The 19600-nt window shown below is 66.1% G+C and overlaps 2 protein-coding genes across 2 annotated transcripts; both read right to left on the bottom strand.

Moving 5' to 3' along the window:
• Positions 1 to 2886: 2886 nt before the first annotated feature.
• Positions 2887 to 7246, bottom strand: DRAP1 (DR1 associated protein 1). Its single transcript, XM_080364692.1, has 7 exons — positions 7131 to 7246; positions 6609 to 6681; positions 6221 to 6314; positions 4384 to 4503; positions 3929 to 4016; positions 3413 to 3495; positions 2887 to 3081 (listed from the first exon to the last, which is right to left on the bottom strand). Exons 1-7 carry the CDS (start codon positions 7170 to 7172, stop codon positions 2970 to 2972), a joined length of 612 nt encoding a protein of 203 aa, XP_080220818.1. The 5' UTR covers positions 7173 to 7246; the 3' UTR covers positions 2887 to 2969.
• Positions 7247 to 8178: 932 nt separating this feature from the next.
• On the bottom strand, positions 8179 to 19489 carry RELA (RELA proto-oncogene, NF-kB subunit; the record flags this gene model as incomplete). Its single annotated transcript, XM_080364682.1, is given in 13 exon segments — positions 8179 to 8861; positions 9309 to 9380; positions 10045 to 10125; positions 11705 to 11804; positions 11806 to 11918; positions 13074 to 13178; positions 14143 to 14182; positions 14185 to 14276; positions 15015 to 15106; positions 16071 to 16219; positions 17648 to 17808; positions 18276 to 18320; positions 19480 to 19489. Coding segments are annotated over 13 exon segments (1743 nt in total).
• Between the last annotated feature and the right edge of the window lie 111 nt (positions 19490 to 19600).

The raw sequence follows: 19600 nt of genomic DNA, 5'->3' as shown, positions 1-19600 counted from the left end.
TGTCCCCAACTCCCCCCCCACGATGTCCCCAGCCTGTCACTAATGTCCCCAACCCCCCGTGTCCCCTCCCCATGTCCCCACCAACCCCCCCCACGATGTCCCCAACCTGTCCCCAATGTCCCCAACCTGTCCCCAACCTGTTGCCGTGTCCCCTCCCGCATGTCCCCAACCCCCCCCACGATGTCCCCAACCCCCCTGTGTCCCCCCCCACGATGTCCCCAACCTGTCACCGATGTCCCCAACCCCCCCACGATGTCCCCAACTCCCCCCGTGTCCCCCCACGATGTCCCCAACCTGTCCCCAAGCCCCCCCACGATGTCCCCAACCCCCCGTGTCCCCCCCACGATGTCCCCAACCTGTCACCAATGTCCCCAACCTGTCCCCAAGCCCCCCGTGTCCCCCTCCCCATGTCCCCAACCCCCCCCACGATGTCCCCAACCTGTCCCCAGCCCCCGCCGTGTCCCCAACCCCCCTCCACGATGTCCCCAACCCCCCCCGTGTCCCCCCCCCCACGATGTCCCCAACCTGTCACCGATGTCCCCAACCTGTTGCCGTGTCCCCTCCCCCATGTCCCCAACCCCCCCACGATGTCCCCAACCCCTCCGTGTCCCGCCCCCGATGTCCCCAACCTGTCCCCAACGACCCCCGTGTCCCCTCCCCATGTCCCAAGCCCCCCCCGTGTCCCCTCCCCAATGTCCCCAACCCCCCATGTCCCCCCCACGATGTCCCCAACCTGTCACCAACGTCCCCATGTCCCCTCCCCATGTCCCCAACCCCCCCACGATGTCCCCAACCTGTCACCGATGTCGCCAACCTGTTGCCGCGTCCCCTCCCCCATGTCCCCAACCTGTCCCCAACTCCCCCGTGTCCCCCCCCACCCCGTGTCCCCCGTGTCCCCCGTGTCCTCCGATGTCCTCCCGGCCCCGGTACCTCCGGCGGCCCCTCCCGGCCCCTCCTGATCCCGGGAAATGAGGCGAAAAGCGGCTTTTTTGGTTAAAGTGTCACCGGCTGCGGGTGCGGGGGGGGGCGGGGGGGGGAGGGGCGGATTCCAGCGCCGCGGGTGCCCGAACTCCTGGGTCCCTCCCGAACTCCTGGGTCCCTCCTGAACTCCTGGGTCCCCCCCGAACTCCCGGGTCACCCCCGAACTCCTGGGTCCCCCCTGAACTCCTGGGTCCCCCCCGAACTCCTGGGTCCCTCCCGAAGTCCTGGGTCCCCCCCGAACTCCTGGGTCCCTCCTGAACTCCTGGGTCCCCCCCCGAACTCCTGGGTCTCTCCCGAAGTCCTGGGTCCCCTCCGAACTCCTGGGTCCCTCCTGAACTCCTGGGTCCCTCACGAACTCCTGAGTCCCCTCCGAACTCCTGGGTCCCCCCCGAACTCCTGGGTCCCTCCCGAACGCCTGGGTCCCCCCATAACTCCTGGGTCCCTCCCGAACTCCTGGGTCCCTCCCGAACGCGTGGGTCCCCCCATACCTCCTGGGTCCCCCCCGAATTCCTGGGTCCCTCCCGAACTCCTGGGTTCCTCCACCTGCCCCATTCGTCTCTGGAGGGACCTATAGAACCCCTATAGGCTCCCCCACCCCCTATAGAAACTCCCTCCTCCTATGGAACCCCCCACCTGTTGTCCCCCCATGGGAGCCCTATAGATCCCCCTCAACCCCTATAGACGCCTATAGAGCCCCTATAGCCCCCCCCAGCTCCCCATGGTGCCTGTAGACCCCATAGGGATCCCCCGACACCTATAGGCTCCAGTACCTCCTATAGACCATCACAGCCTCCCACAAGCCCCTACAGCCACCCACACCGAGCCCTATAGGTGCCCCACAGACCCCTATATACCCCCCCCATATAACCCTTCAAATGCCCTGGTGCTCCCCCTATAGATCTTTCTAGGCCCCTATAGATCCTGAGAGCCGCCTATAGATTTTTATAGACCCCGATAAACCACCCTATAGAATCCTATAGGCCCGCCCTGGGTACCTATAGGACCCGAACCCCCCCCACAGGACCCTATAGATACCTATAAAGCCCTATAGGTCCCTATAACCTCCTATAGGTGATCCCGCAGGGTCTCTGCTGCCCCCTGGCGGCCGAGAAGGGACACGAGTGTCTAAAGGGACCCAGGAGTTCGGGGGGACCCAGGAGTTCGGGAGGGACCCAGGAATCCGGGGGTGGGGACCCAGGAGTTCGGGAGGGACCCAGAAATTCAGGGGGGACCCAGGAGTTCGGGAGGGGACCCAAGAGTTCGGGGGTGGGGACCCAGGAGTTCCGGGGGGGGGACCCAGGAGTTCGGGGGTGGGGACCCAGGAGTTCGGGAGGGACCCAGGAGTTCGAGGGTGGGAACCCAGGAGTTCGGGGTGGGGAACCCAGGAGTTCAGGAGGGACCCAGGAGTTCCGGGGGGGACCCAGAAGTTCGGGGGTGGGGACCCAGGAGTCCGGGGGTGGGGACCCAGGAGTTCGGGAGGGACCCAGGAATTCGGGGCGGGACCCAGGAGTTCGAGGGGGGGACCCAGGAGTCCGAGGGGGGACCCAGGAGTTCGGGGATGGGGACCCAGGAGTTCGGGAGGGACCCAGGAGTTCGGGGGTGGGGACCCAGGAGTTCGGGGGTGGGGACCCAGGCATCCGGGGGACAGTTACGGAAACCAGAACTTTATTGAAAACCCCCCCAAATTCATTAAAAGCTGCGAAACGGCCCCAAAATCACCCTCCTCCTCCCCCCCACCCAAAAAGGGGACCCAGGCGTCTGGGGAGGGGACCCAGGAGTCCGGGGAAGGGACCCAGGCGTCCGGGTCGAGCCCCCTCCCCCACTGAGAGCGGCTCCCGCTCATGGCGCCGGCGGCCCCGCGGGGGGGAGCGTGGAGGAGGGGGACCCAGGCGTCCGGGAGGGGACCCAGGCGTCCGGGAGGGGACCCAGGCGTCCGGGGTGCCCCCCCCCGCGCTCCCAGTCGCTACGAGTCGTAATCTTCATCCTCCTCATCCTCGTCCTCGCGGGGGGGGGGCGGGGGGGAGCCCAACCCCCCCCCCTCCGGCCCCTCCCCCCCCCGCCATGGGGGCGGGACCAAGGGGGGGGAAGGGCAGCCCAGGGCTGTGGGGAGAATGGGGGGGGGGGTCAGGGGACCCAGGCGTCCGGGAGGGGACCCAGGTGTCCGGGTGACCACTCCCAATAGGGGGAATCCAACCCCCCCCCCCCCCCCCCCCCATAGAAAAGGGGACCCGGGTGACCCCCATAGGGGACCCAGGCGTCCGGGAGGGGACCCAGGTGTCCGGGTGACCACCCCCAACTGGGGACCCAGGTGTCCTGGGGGGAACACAACCCCCCCTCACCCCCCCAGAAAAGGGGACCCGGGCGACCCCCATAGGGGACCCAGGCGTCCGGGAGGGACCCAGGCGTCCGGGGAGGTGGGGAGGGGCGTCACCTGGGGAAGCCGAGGGGGGGCTGTGGGGGGAGGGGCCGCGCTGGCTCCTCCTCCCCGTCGCTGTCACTGTCCTCAGAGTCCTCCTGGCGGGGGGGAGGGGACACAGGGTGACCCCAGGGGACCCAGGTGTCCGGGGAAGGGACCCAGGCATCCGGGTCACACCCCCATGCCTATATTCCCAGGGGACCCAGGCGTCCAGGGCTCCCCTCCCCCCACCTAGAGTGACCCCTCCCCACCACCCTCAAAAGGGACCCAGGCGTCCGGGAAAGGGACCCAGGCATCTGGGTCACACCCCCATGTCTATGTTCCCAAGGGACCCAGGCGTCCGGGGCTCCCCTCCGCCCCCCTAGAGAGACCCCTTCCCACCACCCTCAAAAGGGACCCAGGCGTCCCGGTCACACCCCCATGCCTATGTTCCCAGGGGACCCAGGCGTCCGGGGCCACCCCAGGGGGATTTCCCACCCCCCCCCCATCCCCCCGAGGGGACCCAGGCGTCCGAGGCGGCCCCTCCCCCACCTCCTGCTCCGTGTCGGTTCCCGACTGTTTCGGGTCCTTCCCCTTCGGGCCCCCGGGGCCCCCGTTCCTGCGGCCGGGGCGACGCCCTCTGCAACAGACCCCGCCCCCTCAGGGACCCAGGAGTTCGGGAGGGATCCAGGAGTTCGGGGGGACCTAGGCGTTCGGGGTGGGACCCAGGCGTCCGGGAGGGACCCGGGCGTCCGGGGTGGGACCCAGGCATCCGGGAGGGACCCAGGAGTTCAAGGGGACCCAAGTGTTGACGAGGGACCCAGGCGTCCGGGGTGGGACCCAGGCGTCCGGGAGGGACCCAGGCATCCAGGGGGACCCAGGTGTTGAGGAGGGACCCAGGAGTTTGGGGGGACCCAGGCATTCAGGAGGGACCCAGGCATCCAGGAGGGACCCAGGCATCCGGGAGGGACCCAGGCGTCCGGGAGGGACCCAGGCGTCCGGCTGACCTGCGCTGCCCGCGCTCGCCGTCCCCAGCAGCCTCGTCGCCGTCCCCCTGCATGTCGGGCACCGCGGCCACCAGGTCCTTGAGAAAATCAAACTGCTGCTCCAGTTCGATGCACTGTTTCCTTAAAAGGGAATGGGCGGGGCCTGAGGACACGCCCACCGGCCACACCCACGCGAGACACGCCCACCCGTCCCGCCCCCGAGGACCAAACCCCGCCCCTGGGTCCTAAACCCCGCCCCCGGGTCCTAAACTCCGCCCCTGGGTTCTAAACCCCGCCCCCGGGTCCTAAACCCCGCCCCCGGGTCCTAAACCCCGCCCCCGGGTCCTAAACCCCGCCCCCGGGTCCTAAACCCCGCCCCTGGGTCCTAAACTCCGCCCCCGTGTCCTAAACTCCGCCCCTGGGTCATAAACCCCGCCCAAGGGTCCTAAACCCCGCCTCTGGGTCCTAAACTCCGCCCCTGGGTCCTAAACTCCGCCCCCGTGTCCTAAAGCCCGCCCATGGGTCCTAAACTCCGCCCCTGGGTCCTAAACCCCGCCCCCGGGTCCCAAACCCCGCCTCTGGGTCCTAAACTCCGCCCCCGTGTCCTAAACCCCGCCCCTGGGTCCTAAACCCCGCCCCTGGGTCCTAAAGCCCGCCTCTGGGTACTAAACTCCGCCCCTGGGTCCTAAACTCCGCCCCGGGGTCCTAAACCCCGCCCCGGGGTCCTAAACTCCGCCCCCGGGTCCTAAATCCCGCCCCCGGGTCCTAAACTCCGCCCCTGGGTCATAAACTCCGCCCCCGGGTCCTAAAGCCCGCCCCCGGGGCCTTAACTCCGCCCCTGGATCCTAAACTCCGCCCGCGGGTCCTAAACTCCGCCCCTGGGTACTAAAACCCGCCCCTGGGTTCTAAACCCCGCCCCTGGTTCCTCAACTCCGCCCCCGGGTCCTAAATCCCGCCCCCGGGTCCTAAACTCCGCCCCCGTGTTCTAAACCCCACCCTTGGATCCCAAACCCCGCCCCTGGGTCCTAAGCTCCGCCCCCGGGTCCTAAACCCCGCCCCTGGGTCCTAAAGCCCGCCCCCGGGTCCTAAAGTCCGCCCCTGGGTCCTAAACTCCGCCCCTGGGTCCTAATCCCCGCCCCTGGCTCCTAAACCCCGTCCCCGGGTCCTAAACTCCGCCCCTGGGCCCTAAACTCCGCCCCCAGGTCCTAAACTCCGCCCCCGGATCCTAAACCCCGCCCCCGGGTCCTAAACTCCGCCCCTGGGTCCTAAACCCCGCCCCCAGGTCCTAAACCCCGCCCCCGGGTCCTAAACTCCGCCCCCGGGTCCTAAACTCTGCCCCTGGGTCCTAAAGCCCGCCTCCGGGTGGCAAACTCCGCCCCTGGGTCCTAAACTCCGCCCCCGGGTCCTAAATCCCGCCCCCGGGTCCTAAACCCCGCACCCGGGTCCTAAACTCCACCCCTGGGTCCTAAACTCCGCCCCCGGGGCCTTAACCCCGCCCCCGGGGTCTTAACCCCGCCCCTTTGTCCTTAGAAGGGATTGGGGAAACCAGGCATCTGCGAGGGACCCAGGCGTTCGGGGTGGGGGGTGGACCCAGGAGTTCAGGAGGGGACCAAGGAGTTCAGGAGGGGACCCAGGAGTTTGGGAGGGACCCAGGAGTTCAAGAAGGACCCAGGCGTTCGGGTCACGGGGGGACCCAGGAGTTCGGGAGGGACCCAGGAGTTCGAGAGGGACCCAGGAGTTCAGAAGAGGACCCAGGAGTTCGGGAGGGACCCAAGAGTTCAAGAGGGACCCAGGAGTTCGGGAGGGGACCCAGGAGTTCAGGAGGGGACCCAGGCGTCCGGGCGGGGGTGTCACTCACAGGTGTGACGTCGTCATGGTTTTGGCGTTGCGGGACTGGGTCACGTGACACGCCTTGCGCAGCAGCGACTCCAGGAACAGCTCGAGCGCCCGTGCTGGGCGGCTAAGGAACCGGAGCACTGGGAGCACTGGGAGGGACCCAGGAGTTCGGGAGGGACCCAGGAGTTCGGGGGGACCCAGGAGTTCGGGAGGGGACCCAGGAGTTCGGGAGGGGACCCAGGCGTTCGGGGGAGAACCCAGGAGTTCAGGGGGGACCCAGAAGCTTGGGAGGGACCCAGGAGTTCATTAGGGACCCAGGAGTTCGGGAGGGACCCAGGAGTTCGGGAGGGACCCAGGAGTTCCGGAGGGACCCAGGAGTTCGGGAGGGACCCAGGCGTTCGGGCGGATACAGATGATGACGGGAACGGCCGCCGCCACCTTCCCGATCTCCTCGTCCGTCTGCATGATCTTCTTGATCCGCGCCTGCCGGGGGACACTGAGGCTCGGCCACGCCCCCACGAAGCCACGCCCCCAATAAACCCCGCCCCAAGAAGCCACGCCCCCACTAAGCCACGCCCCTGAGACACCACCCCCCCAGAGCCCCACCCTCCTGGGCGCCACCTCCCATTGGGGCTGGGAAGGCACGGAGGCCCCGCCCACTCGCTCTCAAACCACGCCCCCAAGCGCACTCCCCTCAAGCCCCGCCCCCTGGTTGCTACGGCAAGGAGGGGATGAGGCCCCGCCCCCTCCCCAAGCCACGCCCCCTCCCCAGCCACGCTCCTCCCCAAGCCACGCCCCCCCGTGACTCCCAGCGCCCTCACGGATCCGCCCCGCCCCGTTGCCATGGAGACCCCGTTGCGCGTCGCGCCGGTTGCCATGGAAACCACCCCCCCCCCACACCCCCCCCCCCGCGGCCCCGCTGTCGCGCTCACCGGCGGGAAACGCGCGTTGTATTTCTTCTTCTTGCTCGGCATCGTCCCCTCCGGACCCCGCCGGACCCCGCCGGATCCCGCCCCGCTCCGGCCCCGCTGCGGCCCCGCTGCGGCCGCCCCCGCTCCCCCCGCTGCCCCGGTCCCGCCGGCTCCGCTGCGGCCTAGCGCCCGCTCCGCCCCGCCCACTTCCGCCCCGAGGCCGCGCCTCTTCCGGCAGGGAGCTGCGCTGCAATTCGTGCGACCACAATTGGCTCAGCCCCCGCGATGGTCACGCCCACGCCGATCAAACCACGCCTCCCGGAGTGCGCCACGCCCCCCCGCGCTGGCCACGCCCCTGCCGCCCAGACCACGCCCCCGCAGCTCAAGCCACGCCCTCCGGAGTGCGCCACGCCCCTGCCGAGCGAACCACGCCCCCCAGCGTGCGCCACGCCCCTGTCGCTCAGACCACGCCCCCCCCGCTCAAACCACGCCCCCCGGAGTGCGCCACGCCCCTGACGCGCGAACTCCGCCCCCCATCGCGCTGGCCACGCCCCTGCCGCTCAGACCACGCCCCCGCCGCTCAAACCACGCCCCCTGGAGTGCGCCACTCCCCTGACGCGCGAACCCCGCCCCCCATCGCGCTGGCCACGCCCTTGCCGCTCAGACCACGCCCCCGCCGCTCAAAGCCACGCCCCCCAGAGCGCGCCACGCCCCCACTGCGCAAACCCCGCCCCCCCGCCCAGACCACGCCCATCCCACCCAGTCTCCACCCCCCTGCACCGACCAATCCCCAAAGCTGTCAATCAAACCGTTTATTGAGTGGGGGCGTGGCCAGAGAAGCCCCGCCTCCCGCAGGCACTTGGGTGATAGGGGCGGGGTTAATGCTGATGGGCGGGGCCAAAGGGGCGGGTTCATCCCAGTGCTTCCCAGTCCCATTAGGACCCTCCCACCAGCTCCCAGTGACCACCAGTAACCCCCAGTAACCCCCCCTGGGACCCCCAGTGACCCCCCCAGTGACCCCCCCAGTGACCCCCCCAGTGACCCCCAGTGACCTCCCAGTAACTCCCAGTTACGGGGACTGGAGCTGCCTCAGGAATTCGCTCAAGTCCAGTTCACCCAGTGACGGCAGCGACTCCTCCCCCACCCCAAACTGGGAATCCCCCCCCCCAAACTGGGAATCACCCCCAAACTGGGAATCTCCCCCCCCAAACTGGGAATCCCCTCCCCCAAACTGGGAATCACCCCCAAACTGGGAATCCCCCCCTCCAAACTGATTCCCCCCCCCAAACTGGGACACGTCCCCAACAAACTGGGAAATGTCCCCCGTAAACTGGGAAATGTCCCCAAAATGGGAAATGTCCCCCCCAAACTGGCTCCCCCCCCCCTCAAACTGGGAAATGCCCCCAAACTGGGAATCCCCTCCCCCAAACTGGGAATCCCCTCCCCCAAACTGGGAATCTCCTCCCCCAAATTGGGAATCTCCCCCCCCAAATTGGGAATCCCCCCCCCCAAACTGGTTCCCCCCTCCCCTCCCAGCCTGGGGGTCCTGCCCCCCTGCCCCTCCCTGGACCAATCGGGTGATGGCTTCCGGGTATGACATCATGAGCGGGGGGGCGGGGCCGAGGGGCGGGGCGGCCCCTCCCCCATCCCGGAAGTGCAGCAGCTGCAGCGCCTGCACCGGGGGCTCCGGGGGGGGAGGGGCGGGGGGAACCCCCACTTCCGGCCCCTCCCCCATGGCGGGAGGGGGCGGGGCTGTGGGAGGGGGGGAGGGGTAAGGGGGGGGTCGGGCCCCCCCCAAAACCCCCAATTTACCCCCCTAAATCGCCCCTCCCCCCCATTTATCCCCATTTTGCCCCCCCAAATCGACCCCTCCCCCCATTGCCCCCCAAATTTCCCCCCTCCCCCCTCTTTAACCCCCATGAAACCCACAAATTGCCCCTCCCCTCTTTATCCCACCCCCTGTAAGCCCCGCCCTCATCCTGGTCCCGGCCCCGCCCCCCGGCCCCGCCCCCTCCCCTGGCCCCGCCCTCTCCCCGGCCCCGCCCCTGCCCTCTCCCCGGCCCCGCCCTCTCCTCCGGCCCCGCCCCCTCCCCTGACCCCGCCCTCTCCCCTGACCCCGCCCTCTCCCCTGGCCCCGCCCCTGCCCCCTGGCCCCGCCACTGCCCCCTGGCCCCCGCCTCTGGCCCCGCCCCCACTCACCCTGCGGCTCCGGGGCGGGGAGGGACCGCGTGGGAACAGCGATGCGGCGGGGGGTGCGGGAGGGGGCGGGGCCTGGGGGGGAGGGGGGGGGAGGCACGTCAGGGACCCCCCCCCAGTCCTCCCAGTTCCCCCCCCATTAAGTCCCTCCCAGTCCCCCCCAGTCCCTCCCAGTGCCCCCCAATCCCCTCCCAGTCTCCCCCAGCCCCCCCAATTAAGTCCCTCCCAGTCCCCCCCAGTCTCCCCAGTTCCCCCCCCCAGTTAAGTCCCTCCCAGTCTCTCCCAGTTCCCCCCCAGTCCCCCCAATTAAGTCCCTCCCAGTGCCCCCAGTCCCCCCCAATACTCCCAGCCCCCCCAGTTCCCTCCCAGTCCCCCCCAGTCTCCCCAGTTCCCCCCCCATTAAGTCCCTCCCAGTCCCCCCAGGCCCTTCCAGTCCTCCCAGTCCCTCCCAGTGCCCCCTAGTTCCTCCCAGTCCCTCCCAGTGCCCCCCAGTTCCTCCCAGTCCCTCCCAGTCCCCCCAGTTCCCCTCAGTTCCCCCAGTCCCTCCCAGTTCCCCCAGTTCCCCCCCATTAAGTCCCTCCTAGTCCCCCCAGTTCCCCCAGTTAAGTCCCTCCCAGTCCTCCCAGTGCTTCCAGTGCCCCCCAATCCCCCTACTCCCCCTATTCCCACCCAGTCTCCCCCAGTCCCTCCCAGTGCTCCCAGTGCTCCCAGTCCCTCCCAGTTCCTCCCAGTTGGTTACTGGGCAGCCCGCTGCTCTGCACCAGCGCCCGGAACGTCTCGCGGGTGCGTTTCCGCTTCTCCTCAATGCACTCGAGGTCACCTGCACCAGTAAGAACCAGTAAGAACCAGTAAGAACCAGTAAGAACCAGTGACCTCCCAGTGACAACCAGTGACCCCCCCAGTAACCACCAGTGACCCTCAGTGACCGCCCCAGGAACCCCCAATTACCCCCAGTAACAACCAGTGACTCTCAGTGACCCCCCCAGTAAGAACCAGTAAGGACCAGTAAGAATCAGTAAGAACCAGTGACCTCCCAGTGACAACCAGTGACCCCCCCAGTAACCACCAGTGACCCCCAGTGACCGCCCCAGGAACCCCCAATTACCCCCAGTAACAACCAGTGACTCCCAGTGACCCCCCCAGTAAGAACCAGTAAGGACCAGTAAGAACCAGTAAGAACCAGTGACCTCCCAGTGACAACCAGTGACCCCCCCAGTAACCACCAGTAAGAACCAGTGACCCCCAGTGACCCACCAGTGACCCCCCCCAGTAACCACCAGTGACCTCCAGTAACCACCAGTAAGAACCAGTGACCCCCCCGGTAACCACCAGTAACAACCAGGAGTGTCCCAAACGGAACCCAGGCATGCCCCAGGGGACCCAGGAGTCCCCCAAAAGGACCCAGGAGTGCCCCAAGGGTTGCAAAAAGGAATCCAGGAGTGCCCGAAAAGGACCCAGGTGTGCCCCAGGGGACCCAGGCATGCCCCAAAAGGGACCCAGGAGTACCCCAGGGGACCCAAGAGTGCCCCTAGGTTTACAAAAAGGAACCCAGGAGTGCCCCAAAAGGACCCAGGAGTCCCCCAAAAGGACCCAGGAGTGCCCCTAGGGTTACAAAAAGGAACCCAGGTGTGCCCCAAAGGGACCCAGCCATGCCCCAAATGGGACCCAGTCATGCCCCAAATGGGACCCAGGAGTGCCCCAAGGGTTACAAAAAGGAACCCAGGGGACACCAAATGGAACCCAGGAGTGCCCTGAACGGAACCCAGCAGTACACCAAAAGGACCCAGGAGTGCCCCAAGGGTTGCAAAAAGGACCCAGGAGTGCCCCAGGGGTTGCAAAAAGGAACCCAGGAGTGCCCCAAAAGGACCCAGGAGTACCCCAAATGGAACCCAGGAGTCCCCCAAAAGGACCCAGGAGTGCCCCTATGGTTGCAAAAAGGACCCAGGTGTGCCCCTAGGGTTGCAAAAAGGAACCCAGGAGTGCCTGAAAAGGACCCAGGCGTCCCCCAAATGGAACCCAGGAGTGCCCCAAAGGTTATAAAAAGGAACCCAGGAGTCCCCCAAAAGGACCCAGGAGTACCCCAAGGGTTGCAAAAAGGAACCCAGGGGACCCCAAACAGAACCCAGAAGTACCCCAAAAGGACCCAGGCATGCCCCTAGGGTTATAAAAAGGAACCCAGGTGTGCCCCAAAGGGACCCAGGCGTGCCCCAAATGGGACCCAGGCATGCCCCAAGGGTTGCAAAAAGGAACCCAGGAGTGCCCCAAAGGGACCCAGGCGCATCCCAGGGGACCCAGGCGTGCCCCAGGGGACCCAGGCATGCCCCAAACGTGCCCCAAGGGTTACAAAAAGGAACCCAGGCGTGCCCCAAAAGGGCCCCAGGCGTGCCCCGCGCGCGCACCGTGGTGGGGCAGGTACTGGAAGTCCATGGGCGCGGAGCGCTGGCGGTCGCTGGGCCGGCGCAGCTGCAGGCGCACGGTGCGCGGGCGGCGCAGCGCGGGGGTCGCGGAACGGCGGCGTGCGCAGCACGATGGCCACCTGCCGGTGCACGTCGGCCGCCGCGAACGAGCCCTTGGCCTCCCAGCCCTCGGCGCTGAAACACACCTCGATGTCCTCTGCGGATTACGGGGGGGACACGGGGGTTTGGGGGGGACCCAGGAGTTCGGGGGGGACACGGGGGTTTGAGGGGGACACGGGGGTTTGAGGGGACACAGGGGTTCGGGGGGGACATGGGGGTTTGGGGGGGACACAGAGGTTTGGGGGGGGACACGGGAGTTCGGGGGGGGACACGGGGGTTGGGGGGGGACACAGCCAGGCAGATGGGGGGACCCAGGAGTTCGGGAGGGACCCAGGAGTTCGGGGGGGACATGGGGGTTGGGGGGGGACCCAGGAGTTCGGGGGGACCCAGGAGTTCGGAGGGACACAGGGGTTGGGGGGGGAGCCAGGAGTTCGGGGGGGACCCAGGAGTTCGGGGGGGACATAGGGGTTTGGGGGGGACCCAGGAGTTCGGGAGGGACCCAGGGGTTCGGGAGGGACATGGGGGTTTGGGGGGGACACGGGAGTTCGGGGGGGACCCAGGAGTTCGGGCGGGACCCAGGTGGACGGGGGACTCAGCGGGTTGGGGGACCCAGGAGTTCGGGGGGACCCAGGAGTTCAGGGGGGACACGGGGGTTTGGAGGGGACACGGGGGTTTGGGACACAACCAGGTGGATGGGGGGACCCAGGAGTTCGGGGGGACCCAGGAGTTCGGGAGGGTACCAAGGGGTTTGGGGACACAGGGGTTCGGGGGGGACCCAGGAGTTCGGGAGGGACCCAGGAGTTCGGGACACAGCCAGGCGGACAGGAGGGACCCAGGAGTTCGGGGGGGACCCAGGCAGCCTGGACCCAGTCAGGTGGACAGGGGGGACCCAGGAGTTCAGGGGGGACCAAGGGGTTTGGGGGACACAGGGGTTCAGGAGGGACCCAGGAGTTCGGGGGGGACCCAGGAGTTCGGGCAGGACCAAGGAGTTGGAGACACAGGAGTTTGGGGGGGACATAGGGGTTTGGGGGGGACCCAGGAGTTCAGGGGGGACCCAGGAGTTCGGGAGGGACCCAGGAGTTCGGGGGGGGACCCAGGAGTTCAGGAGGGACCCAGGAGTTCGGGAGGGGACCCAGGCGTTCAGGGAGGGACTCAGGCGTTCAGGGAGGGGACCCAGGAGTTCGGGAGGGACCCAGGAGTTCGGGAGGGACCCAGGCGTCCGGGAGGGGACCCAGGTGTCCGGGGCTCTGACCTTTCTGGACCTTGTCGCACAGCAGGAAAATCTCGTCCCCCCCCCGGCACGACCCCGAGTTCCGGTTCACGCGGCAGATCCGCAGCTCCGCCGTGCTGGGGGCGCCTGGGGTCAAAGGTCACGGGGTCAGGGGGCACGGGGGTCACGGGGGGTCACACGGGGGGTCATGGGGGGTCACACGGGGGGTCACAGGGGTCAGATATGGGGTCAGATGTGGGGTCATGGGGGGTCATGGGGGTCAGATATGGGGTCACATGTGGGGTCACACATGGGGTCACACATGGGGTCACACGTAGGGTCACATGTAGGGTCACATGTAGGGTCACGGGGGGGTCCACACGTGGGGTCACACATGGGGTCAGGGGTCATAGGGAGTCACACATGGGGTCACAGGGGGTCACACATGGGGTCATGGGGGTCACACATGGGGTCACGGGGGTCACCAGGGGTCACACATGGGGTCACGGGGGGTCACATGTGGGGTCACATGTGGGGTCAGGGGGCACAGGGTCAGGGGTCATGGGGTCATAGGGGTCACAAGGGGTCACACGGGGGGTCACAAGTGGGGTCACACAGGGTCAGATATGGGGTCACATGTGGGGTCACATGTGGGGTCAGGGGGCACGGGGGGTCACATGTGGGGTCACACGTGGGGTCAAGGGTCATGGGGGTCACACATGGGGTCACGGGGGTCAGATATGGGGTCACACATGGGGTCACAGGGGTCACCAGAGGTCATACATGGGGTCATGGGGGGGTCACACGTGGGGTCATAGGGGGGTCACACATGGGGTCACGGGGTCAGGGGGCACGGGGGTCAGGGTGGGGGGAGGGGCGGAGTTCAGGGTGGGGGAGGGGCGGGGTGGTCAGGGTGGGGCAGGGGCGGGGGGGTCAGGGTGGGGGAGGGGCGGAGGGTGGGGCAGAGTGATCAGGGTGGGGGAGGGGCGGGGGGGAGGGGTCAGGGCGGGGAAGGGGCGGGGGGAGGGGCGGGGGGGAGGGGCAGGGTGGGGGAGGGGCAGGGAAGGTCGGGGGGTGGGGGAGGGGCGGGGCAGGGGGAGGGGCAGCTCACGGTTGTCGTAGATGGGCTGGGACAGCACGGGGGGGAGGGGCCGCAGCCCCCCCCGGCCCCCTCCCCCAACCACACCTGGAAGCACAGACGGACGGCGGCCAGGTCGTACTCCCCCCCCCGCGCCTCCGGGGGCACTGCCACCAGTACGGACCAGTTAGAACCAGTATGGACCAGTACGAACCAGTATAAACCCATATGAACCAGTTCAGACCAGTATAAACCCATATGAACCAGTAACAGCCCCCAGGAACCCCCCCAGTCAGCCCCAGGTCGTACTCCCCCCCCCGCGCCTCGGGGGGCACTGGGACCAGTACAGACCAGTTAGAACCAGTATGGACCAGTATGAACCAGTACACACCAGTATAAACCCATATGAACTGGTACAGACCAGTATAACCAGTACAGACCAGTTCAAACCAGTATAAACCCATATGAACCAGTAACAGCCCCCAGGAACCCCCCCAGTCACCCCCAGGTCGTACTCGCCCTGTCCCCCCCAGTTCCTCCCAGTCCATCCCAGTCCCCCCCAGTGCTCCCAGTATCCCCCCCAGTCCATCCCAGTCCCTCCCAGTCCCCCCCAGTCCATCCCAGTCCATCCCAGTCCATCCCAGTATCCCCTCCAGTCCATCCCAGTCCCCCCCAGTCCATCCCAGTCCATCCCAGTCCATCCCAGTGCTCCCAGTATCCCCCCCAGTCCATCCCAGTTCCTCCCAGTCCCCTCCAGTCCCTCCCAGTGTCCCCCCCAGTTCCCCCCAGTGTCCCCCCAGTCCCTCTCAGTTCCACCCCAGTTCTCCCCAATGTCCCCCCCAGTGCTCCCAGTGTCCCCTCCAGTCCCCCCCAGTGCTCCCAGTGCCTCCCAGTGCTCCCAGTACCGTTGAAGGGGTTGTCACTGGTGCGCATCCGCTCCGCCACGGCCGCCTCCAGTTCCCGCTTCTTCACGCACTGGATCCCCAAATTCTGGAAACTGCACCCAAAACCGGGCTGGGGTCAGCTGGGGGGACCCCGGAGTTCGGGAGGGACCCAGGAGATCGGGAGGGGACCCAGGCGTCCGGGAGGGACCCAGGAGTTCAAGGTGGGACCCAGGAGTTCATTAGGGACTCAGGAGTTCATTAGGGACCCAGGCTTCCGGGAGGGACCCAGGAGATCGGGAGGGGACCCAGGAGTTCGGGAGGGGATCCAAATAAAGGAGCCAAATAAGGGACCCAGGCATCCGAGAGGGACCCAGGAGTTCAGGAGGGGACCCAGGAGTTCGGGAGGGGACCCAGGCGTCCGGGAGGGACCCAGGAGTTCAAGGTGGGACCCAGGAGTTCATTAGGGACTCAGGAGTTCATTAGGGACCCAGGCTTCCGGGAGGGACCCAGGAGATCGGGAGGGGACCCAGGAGTTCGGGAGGGGATCCAAATAAAGGAGCCAAATAAGGGACCCAGGCATCCGAGAGGGACCCAGGAGTTCAGGAGAGGACCCAGGAGTTCGGGAGGGACCCAGGCATCCGAGGGGGACCCAGGAGTTCAGGAGGGGACCCAGGAGTTCGGGAGGGACCCAGGAGTTCGGGAGGGACCCAGGAGTTCATGAGGGACCCAGGAGTTCAAGAAGGGACCCAGGAGTTCAAGAAGGGACCCAGGAGATCGGGAAGGGACCCAGGAGTCCGGGAGCGACCCAGGAGTCCGGGAAGGGACCCAGGAGTTCATTAGGATGTAGGCGTCCGGGGAGGACCCAGGCGTCCGGGGGGAGACCCAGGCGTCCGGGGGGGGACCCAGGAGTTCATTAGGGACCCAGGAGTTTGGGGAGGTCATAGGAGATTGGGACAGGACCCAGGAGTTCGGGGGGGGACCCAGGCGTCTGGGAAGGACCCAGGCGTCCGGGAGAGGACCCAGGCATCCAGGGGGGGACCCAGGCGTCCGGGGGGAGGGACCCAGGCGTCCGGGCACCTGTGCACGCTGCGCGCGGGGTCCAGGGGCCCCTCGAAGGCGCCGTCGCGGCAGCCGCGTCCCACCAGCTCGTGGGGGTGGGGCCGGTGGGGGGGGTCCTTGGTCACCAGCGACACCCGCACGCGCCCCGGGCCCCGGTAGTTGTGCACCTGCGGGGACACCCGGTTAGACTGGGTTATACTGGGTTATACTGGGTTATACTGGTTTGGACTGGTTTGGGTTGGTTTGGATTGGGAGGGGGGTGGGGAAGCCGGGGGGTGGGTTCCTGGAGCTGGGGGGGGGTCTACAAGGGCTATAAATGCCTCCCAGTTCATACTGGCTTATACTGGTTTATAATGCTCTATAATGGTTTGTAATGATTCATAATGGTTTATAACGGTCTATACTGGTTTGGACTGGTTTGGACTGGGAGGGGGGTGGAGAAGCCGGGGGGTGGGTTCCTGGAGCTGGGGGGGGTGGGGGTCTAGAAGGGCTATAAATGCCTCTCAGTTTGTACTGGTGTATACTGGTTTATAATGGTTTATACTGGTTTAAATTGGTTTATGATGGTTTATGATGGTTTGTAATGGTTTATAATGGTTTGGACTGGGAGCGGGGTGGGGAAGCCGGGGGGTGGGTTCCTGGGGCGGGGGGGGTAGGGGGGGGTCTACAAGGGCTATAAATGCCTCCTAGTTCATACTGGTTTATACTGGTTTATACTGGTTTTTATACTGGTTCATAACGGTTTATAATGGTTTGGACTGGTTTATACTGGGAGAGGGGTGGGGAAGCCGGGGGGTGGGTTCCTGGAGCTGGGGGGGGGTCTACAAGGGCTATAAATCCCTCCCAGGTCATACTGGTTTATAATGGTTTATATTGGTTTGGACTGGTTTATAATGGTTTGTACTAGTTTATAACTGTTTATACTGGTTTATAATGGTTTGGATTGGGAGGGGGATGGGGAAGCCGGGGGGTGGGTTCCTGGGGCGGGGGGGGTAGGGGGGGGTCTACAAGGGCTATAAATCCCTCCCAGTTCATACTGGTCTGTACTGGTCTATACTCATCTATAGTGATCTATACTGGTTTATACTGGTCCATACTGGTCTATACTGGTTTATACTGGTGTATACTGGTACTCACGCGGATGGTGGGGTGCGTGCAGCTGCTGTCGCTGCTGTGCTCCCCGGGGATTGGGGGGGTGGAGATGGGTTCTATATGGCTCTATACTGTTCCATATTGATCCGTACTGGTTTATACTGGTCCATACTGGTCTATACTGGTACTCACGCGGATGGTGGGGTGCATGCGGCTGCTGTCGCTGCTGTGCTCCCTGGGGATGGGGGGGGTGGGGATGGGTTCCTGGGTTCCATAGGGGTCTGTACTGCTCTATACTGGCCCATACTGGTCCATACTGGTTTATACTGGTCTATACTGGTACTCACGCGGATGGTGGGGTGCGTGCGGCTGCTGTCGCTGCTGTGCTCCCCGGGGATGGAGGGGGGTGGGGATGGGTTCCTGGGTTCCATAGGGGTCTGTACTGCTCTATACTGGCCCATACTGGTCCATACTGGTTTATACTGGTCTATACTGGTACTCACGCGGATGGTGGGGTGCGTGCGGCTGCTGTCGCTGCTGTGCTCCCCGGGGATGCTCCCGGCCGATCTCCCTTCGCACTTGTAGCGGAACCGAAGCCCCCGAGCCCGCGGCTGCTCCAGGATCTCGACCCACGGGGACGCGGACGGGGACGGCGACGGGGACCCTGCGGGGACCCAGGCGTCCGGGGGGGACCCAGGAGTTCGGGAGGGACGAGGAGTTTGGGAGGGACTCAGGAGATCAGGAGGGACCAGGAGTTTGGGAGGGACCCAGGCGTCCGGGAGGGACCCAGGAGTTCATTAGGGACCCAGGCGTCTGGGATGGACCCAGGAGTGCATTAGGGGACCCAGGCGTCCGGGAGGGACCCAGGAGTCTGGGAGGAGGGACCCAGGCATCCGGGAGGGGGGACCCAGGCATCCGGGAGGGGGGACCTAGAAGTCTGGGAGGGAACAAGGAGTTCGGGAGGGAGGACCCAGGCGTCCGGGAGGGGGGACCCAGGCGTCCGGGAGGGGGGACCCACCCCCAGAAAGGGACCCAGGAGTTTGGGGACCCCTCCACTCCCCCCCACCATAAAGGGACCCAGGCGTCCGGGGGTGTGTGTGTGTGTCCCCGGACGCCTGGGTCCCCACTCACCCCAGTCCTGCTGCAGCAGAAAGGGCAGAAGCTCTGGGGGGGTCACTGGCGGGGGGGGGACAAGGGGGTTGTCACGTGACCCCCCCAACCCTTCAGCTCCTCCCCCCGACACACCCCCATGTTAACCCTGGAACCTACTGATGCCCCTTAACCCCCATGTTAACCCTGGAACCTACTGACGCCCCTTTGTGTTAACCCTGGAACCTACTGATGTCCCTTAACACCCCGTGTTAACCCTGGAACCTACTGATGTCCCTTAACCCCCATGTTAACACTGGAACCTACTGACACCCCTTAACCCCCCGTGTTAACCCTGGAACCTACTGACGCCCCTGTGTGTTAACCCTGGAACCTACTGACGCCCCTGAACCCCCCGTGTTAACCCTGGAACCTACTGACGCCCCTTAACCCTCCGTGTTAACCCTGGAACCTACTGATGCCCCTTAACCCGCCGCGTTACCCTGGAACCTACTGACGCCCCTTAACCCCCCGTGTTAACCCTAGAACCTACTGACACCCCTTTGCGTTAACCCTGGAACCTAATGACGCCCCTTAACCCGCCGCGTTAACCCTGGAACCTACTGACGCCCCTTTGTGTTAACCCTGGAACCTACTGACACCCCTTAACCCCCATGTTAACCCTGGAACCTACTGACGCCCCTTTATGTTAACCCTGGAACCTACTGACGCCCCTTAACCCCCCATGTTAACCCTGGAAACTACTGACACCCCTTTGTGTTAACCCTGGAACCTACTGACACCCCTTAACCCCCCATGTTAACCCTGGAACCTACTGACACCCCTTTATGTTAACCCTGGAACCTACTGACGCCCCTTAAGCCCCGTATTAACCCTGGAACCTACTGACGCCCCTTTGTGTTAACCCTGGAACCTACTGACGCCCCTTAACCCCCCGTGTTAACCCTGGAACCTACTGACGCCCCTGAACCCCCCGTGTTAACCCTGGAACCTACTGACACCCCTTAACCCCCATGTTAACCCTGGAACCTACTGACACCCCTTTGTGTTAACCCTGGAACCTACAGACACCCCTTAACCCCCCGTGTTAACCCTGAAACCTACTGACGCCCCTTAACCCCCCGTGTTAACCCTGGAACCTACTGACGCCCCCTCCCCCCCGTCCCCGTGACGTCACGCGGGGTCCGAGCGGGAGCCCCGGAGCGGGGGGAGGGGCGGGACTCACCGTCCTCCATGGCGGGGGGGGGGGGGAGGGGGGGGCGGTGACCCCGGTGACCCCGGGGTGGGGGGGGGGGGTCCCGGTGACCCCGGGGGGGGCGACACGATCCCGCGCCGCTTTTTCGCGG

Source organism: Nesoenas mayeri, assembly GCF_963082525.1.
Source record: "Nesoenas mayeri genome assembly, contig: SCAFFOLD_102, whole genome shotgun sequence".
Classification (NCBI taxonomy): Eukaryota; Metazoa; Chordata; class Aves; order Columbiformes; family Columbidae; genus Nesoenas; species Nesoenas mayeri.
This window is presented reverse-complemented; position numbering and strand designations above follow the sequence as displayed.